Consider the following 6,155-nt stretch of genomic DNA (forward strand, 5'->3'; position numbering starts at 1 on the left):
TCATACCAGCAGCTTGTTTGTCTGTTTCTTTTGCACTCAATAGAATTCATTCATTGAGATTAGGGAGGGCCGGTGTTCATTGCTGCCTGCCTTACATACGTGAAACATTGGCAACTGTGATCTGTTAAACTGACCTTGGCTTCCCAGCTCTCCATTAGAAGCAAGGGTAAGAGCATTCCACAAGGCCATAATGACCAGAACCATCATGTATTCATTGTAGCTTTGTTCAGTGCAGACTTGGGCGCACAGTAGCTCCCGGTGAATATTAACCTAGACAACTGCATGGGACAAAAGGTCATGGTCCAAAACCCGTTCTTCAGCGAATATCTCAAAGGAAAGTGTGAAACGTGTCCTATTGTAATGATTGGACCCAGCAGACGGTGTAATCTACGTGTAGTTGGGTTCAAACCTGTGCCAACAGTATCACACAGACATGTTTACCTGCCTTTTTCACTTCCCCACTCTTTCCATGCAGGATGAGCGACTCGTCTCTGCCTCCCGCTGCCTTTGAAGCGGGTCGTAAGGCCGCTTTTGTGGAGCCGTAGTGTAAACTACTGTTTTATGAGCGAAACTGTTACTTATAGGCGACATATTTTGCTGGGATAACTTAACTCATCCATCAGAAAGGGGTTGGGATCGTGACCGCCACGCAGTCTTTTTCTGTATCTCTTGTTTTTAGCTAGCTGAGCCGGAGACATGGCAAACACGCTGCGCAAGTCTAACAGGAAAAGACTAGTGTGCCTAGGCGTGCTGCTGCTGCTGTCAGGAGAAAAGGGGAACTGGATCTCTCTGGTCAAGAAACAAGATTGAATTGCTGCAGTGTTAGTCACAACCTTTTCAGTCGGTAATCGTGAGTAAATAGCTGAATCCCCCGTACAAAATAAACTTACAATATGTGTTTTTTGTATGATCACTTGTATTCACGTTCCATTACTATTTTTTGATAGGAAAATAAGCATTAATGGTTCTTTTGAAATAAAGCTTTATTGTTAATAAATAACCCGATGGAACTGGATCAATGCCAGCGATGCCATTTGATTCGGATGGAATTATCTGAGACATTTTTAGTTATTGTGAACTAGGTTGTGATTGGGGAAACTAGAAACTTATTTGCAGAACCAGGGACATGACAAGCATTTGTCTCGGTTAATTGAAGACGACACTGATGTGTCAAAAGCGGGCTATAAAACTACACGTCGATGGATTTTCAGAATATCCTGATTATTATGTAGAATGAATTGTAGTTTAAATATAGCCATTGCAACAGGGAGAGTAGGCTACGCTATTTTGCACTAGTGGCAGGGGAAAATAGGCTACAATAAAATAGTCCTGTTGGCATTTTGGTTTGTTTAAAGTTGTACTGGGTAGTATTTCATTGTGTGTTTGTGTGTGTCGTCTCTCTCATCAAACCGTGGTCCACTTGAGGAAGATGTCTGGGTGGTTTGCTGCTGGCGATTTAAGGCCCTAGTACAGTCAAGCCACATCACGGCAGACAGCGGCCATTTTAGCCCCCTGTGTTGGGATAGATGGAGTGTGGGGATACATATATATATATTTTTTTTTTTCATTTAAAACATTTGCCAACGAGCTTAGGGACACAATAATTGTACATGGGCTGTCGGGGAAATTAGCCTACTTCGCTTTTGTTGTAGATCTCTGCGTGGTTGGAGTCGGTTAAGATCCTGGACTTGGTCTGCAGGCTTTTAAATCTATTTACTGTAAGCTACTTGAGAACAACAGCAGAAGGTAGGCTTTACGGATTGAAATGCAGGCTATTTTAAGGTCGTTGTAATCATAAACAAGTGCCATACACATTGCTGGCTCATCTGTGCTATAGCATGCAGAGTCAGTATTGTCAGCTGCTGTAGTTTCTCGTTTACAGACATAAGCAGCGAGCGTTTCAAGGGTGAGCAGCAGCTCGGTCATTTGTTCTGCGCAATAGCATTCTTTTGATCATTGGCAGGTCATTGCGGACTTAACGACGAATTGCAGGCTATGATGGTCTATGTTAATACTAGTTTACACTGTAAGCTACTCTTACGTTAATGGACATTTCTGTTTATCGCAGAAGAATGTGTCATATTGAAATGATATGGTGCATAGCCTACTCAGAAAATACTAGAACTGCTGACTTGAACTGGTCGAAGGTAAAAATCAATTTACATTAAGAAGCTTCAATTATGCCACGTTTACTTACATACTGGCTCATTTTGTTTTTATTTGTTTTATTGAAAAACTCTTAGCATTAGTACTTGTTCATTTTGACGAGGCATGTAAAAAATCCATCTCAGCTGTTAGTTGATCCTCTAGATGGCATTGAAAGCATGAGTGATCATGAAAGAAATGGGTCATGTCTTAAATAATGCCATTTCACATATTGCATTGTCCAGTTTTCCTTTATTTTTCTTTGGCTTAGGGTTGAGACAGACATGGCAGGCAAAATATGTTATATAGTCTTTTAATTTAAAAACAATATATATATATTGTTGGAATAAGTATGTTGTTTGCATGAGGATGGGTGGGGTTGGATAAGCCATTCTGTCCTTGTTCTGTTACATTGGATGGTACATATTAATAAATATAAAACATTAAGAAAATATTTGTCTCTGTGTGTTCACTTTTCTGTCACTGTGGAGGATTCTTCTATTAACTGTTAAGGACATCTGTTGGTGTTTATTTGGATTATATCTGGATTTATATACTTTAAAGTGTAATGTTACTCATTGAGTTAGTAAAACATTATACTGTTAAGGGGTGAGATACTCTTTTTGCTAACATGGTTCTTTTATGTTGTACGTACCTGACAAACTGAGGAGTCAAGCTTTTGCCCTTGAACTTGAAAAATGTATGAAAATAATGTCTGGTTTGCTAAGAATAGGCAGGTTTTTCCTGGGAAAAGTAGGTGGGATTTCACACGCATCCAGTCATGCAGACCTTCGAGCCTTTGCATTTGCGTGTGATGACTTGATTTGTCAGTTATTCTGAAGAAGTGCTTTTGCCAGTCAGATCATGTGTATTTCTATCAGAGCACAAACCCATCTCATCAGGCTTCATCTTTTCATTAATATAGCGCATAAGATGAGCTCTACTATGGGGGCAATAAATGTAATAAATTGCTAATTACAGTAGCCTTGTGATTGCTAATTACAGTAGCCTTGTGATTGCTAATTACAGTAGCCTTAATGGTGATTGGACACAGTTTTTATAGTGCATACTAGGGGTAATGAGCACTACACACACACACACACACAGAGCACTAGGCTAGAGACACACACCCCGTTTTATTGAGATGAGTGGGGATGGGTTGGATGAGGAAGTCCTTTATATGATTACACTCTTTAGATTACGTTCACCCTCTTAGATTCTTATAATCATTGAAAGAACATATTTAACACTAGCTAGCTATGCTAGAAATCATTAGGACAGCAAATAAAGTTTTTGTCATTGACTACTCGGAAGCCCACTTGATTAGTACCATGTAGTATCCTGTAGTTTACCTGCAATTGTACTGACCCAGGAAAGGGTCTCCTCTCCATAGGCAAAACACAGACGTACAGAACACTACCTGAATCATGTCATGTCTCTTTATGTGAGTCCACCGTTCTGTTCTGTGGTCTTTTCCTGCCCTCTTCTGATGCTTATGAGATGACAGCACAGCAGAGGGGAGGGAGAGAGAGACAGAGAGATGGAAGGAGGGAGGGAGAGAGAGACAGAGGGAGGGGGAGGGAGGGGGAGGAAGTGGAGGAGGAGGCACTGGCAGTAGCAGCCGTGGAGACATGCGTCAGCCAGCTCTCTGCTCTCTCTGGAGCGTGTTGAGAAGAGTGTGGCGAGGGGCGGTGGTGAGAGAGAGAGAGAGAGAGACACGCAGGGGTGGGGTGAGGTGAGCGCCAGGCCGGATACTCACCTACAGACAGACAGACAGACGTGCCAGGCACACAGGCTGGCTGATAGGCTCCTCCAGAGACCTGCTGTATAGGGCCACAGAGTAAACTGCTACCAGAGAAGCAGAGCTGGACTGAGCTGGGGACTCTGCGGGCTCCATAGTGGGGCTTCACCTGCGGGCCGGACCATGACACAGAACGGCTCGCCGGTGGCAGCGGCCAACGGAACCTCCAGGGTCAAGACAGACGAGCTGAAGATCGTGATTGTGGGAGACGGAGGCTGTGGGAAGACCTCACTGCTCATGGTCTACGCCAAAGGAGACTTCCCAGAGGTAAGGAGGGCTCACACACACACACACACACACACACAGACAGCAGCCAGTGCTCTTACCGGTAATGTCTCTCACTCACTGTGGCCTCCATGAGGTAAGTGATCAGGGTTTACTGGCCTTTGGAGAAGGTGAGGAGCTTCTTAATGAATCTTGAGTATGCCGCACGCTACAGAGCACCAGAGGAAACGGAGGCACACAACTGTCATGTCAGTTTCAGGCTGGGTCCCTTTTCTCATTTGCTTTACCATGAAGTCAGCAGAAACCAAGGAAGGTACTGTTACTGCCGCGTATTGTGCAAATTTATTTAAATGACGATCTCAGATGCTTCCTGCTTTATTTCTGAAACGGTATGGGTTTGAAATTGGACGCACCATCATATCAATCTGTTTCATACCTGGTTTAGATTTGCACTCTGCCTTGTTTTTTCCCCTATAACTAAAAGACAGGATGTGAACCTAACACTTGTCAGTAGTGTTTCATCCTATTTCATGTCCTTCTATATGAGTTGCTGTTCCTATAAAGTTAAACTCTTTGTTCCTGCACACAATAATGTCTCACTATGACCCCTGTTCATGTCATGTGAAACATAATAGGTGTGGTGTCATTTCAATGGAGAAGAGGTTGTTTCAAACAAAGAGATTGTTGAATAGAGACCACACGATGGCCTAAAAACATAGTTGCAACGTGCTTTTCACTAACCACATTCACTTGTTAACTTATAAGTCTCTTTTAGAAATCTCACTAAGTAGAAAACATTCATATCTATTTTTTTCTTTCAGAAATATGCCCCGTCTGTGTTTGAGAAGTACGTTACCACGGTGTCCCTTGGTGGGAAGGAGATTCAGCTCAACCTGTACGACACGGCAGGTAGGTGTGGTGGCGGTCGGCTGACCTGTCTGGGAACACACGTTTGTGCGGTCCATGCCTCAGCGATTAGGCATTTGGCAGGCTTACAGCACAAGGGCGTTTTCACAGACTAATTGGAGCATTTGGTGTGTGTGCGTAAAAGAGAGTATGACAAAATATCACACACAGAATTAGAGTGTTTGTGTGTGTGTGTGTGTGTGTGTGTGTGTGATAATATTTTGTTTTATTCAAAGACTTTGACTTTGGAGCCAATAGGCACAACACCAATGAAAGAGAGAGAAAAAAGGAGAGAGGGAGAGAGAGGAGAGCAGGGTGTGGAGGGTGCTGCTGGTGTATCAGCCATGCTTGAGGTGGGACACCCAGCACAATACCTGGGCCTGCTGGACTTTGATCAGGGGAGGGTGGATAAACGGAGGCCACAGGGGAATTGAAACTCTCCGCCTGCTCCTCATTAAAGGAGACTGAGGAACAACAAAAGCTCTGTTAGAAATCAACAGTGCCAATCAATGGATCAATGATGTGTTGTTCCAACCAAAGAAAGGGCCCTCAGAACTTTCGACCTTCAGTTGATTGAAGTCAATGACAAATGTGACTTTTTCAGGACATCGGTTTACTTTTACATACCCACCTGAAGAGTGACGCAGCACTTTTTGATATTGTTAACAATATTATTAACATGCATATTCTAGTACATGTGACTGTCAAGTCTGCTGAAATCAGTTCTTAGAATGGTTTATGGCTTTTCCGCCTAACAGGAAGTGAGATGCGTGCATTGAGAACTCTGCTCTTGCAGGATGTGGTAGTGGTTACTAACCTAACCTACATTTGATGGCTCTTTTATGAATTTATAACCATACAAAACTCCCTGAAAGACAGTATAGATGGATTTGTATTCTTAGATGGTCAAACCGATGTCCGTGGAGCAAGAATGTAAACACACAGATGGTTTCAGTGGATGCCAGAGCCTTCTGTCCACAGCTGTGCTGCTGACGTCACTTAAAATTGGTGCAGATAGCTCATAAGTCTCCTGGTTTTAGTATGGGTCAGATGCTGCTGTCCTTTAGTAAAAGCCAGG

At 43.1% G+C, this 6,155-nt stretch overlaps 1 protein-coding gene across 1 annotated transcript in view; it reads left to right on the top strand.

The window, feature by feature from the left end:
- Window positions 1-3,789: 3,789 nt before the first annotated feature.
- Window positions 3,790-6,155, top strand: part of rhof (ras homolog family member F) — an 8,039-nt gene continuing 5,673 nt past the window's right edge. Inside the window, exons 1-2 of the mRNA XM_042058387.1 lie at window positions 3,790-4,213; window positions 4,993-5,080. Coding sequence (XP_041914321.1) covers window positions 4,070-4,213; window positions 4,993-5,080 — 232 coding nt within the window. The 5' untranslated portion in view covers window positions 3,790-4,069. The remainder of the gene's footprint in view (window positions 4,214-4,992; window positions 5,081-6,155) is intronic.

The sequence above is a fragment of the Alosa sapidissima genome, chromosome 13 (assembly GCF_018492685.1).
Source record: "Alosa sapidissima isolate fAloSap1 chromosome 13, fAloSap1.pri, whole genome shotgun sequence".
In the NCBI taxonomy this organism is placed as follows: domain Eukaryota; kingdom Metazoa; phylum Chordata; class Actinopteri; order Clupeiformes; family Clupeidae; genus Alosa; species Alosa sapidissima.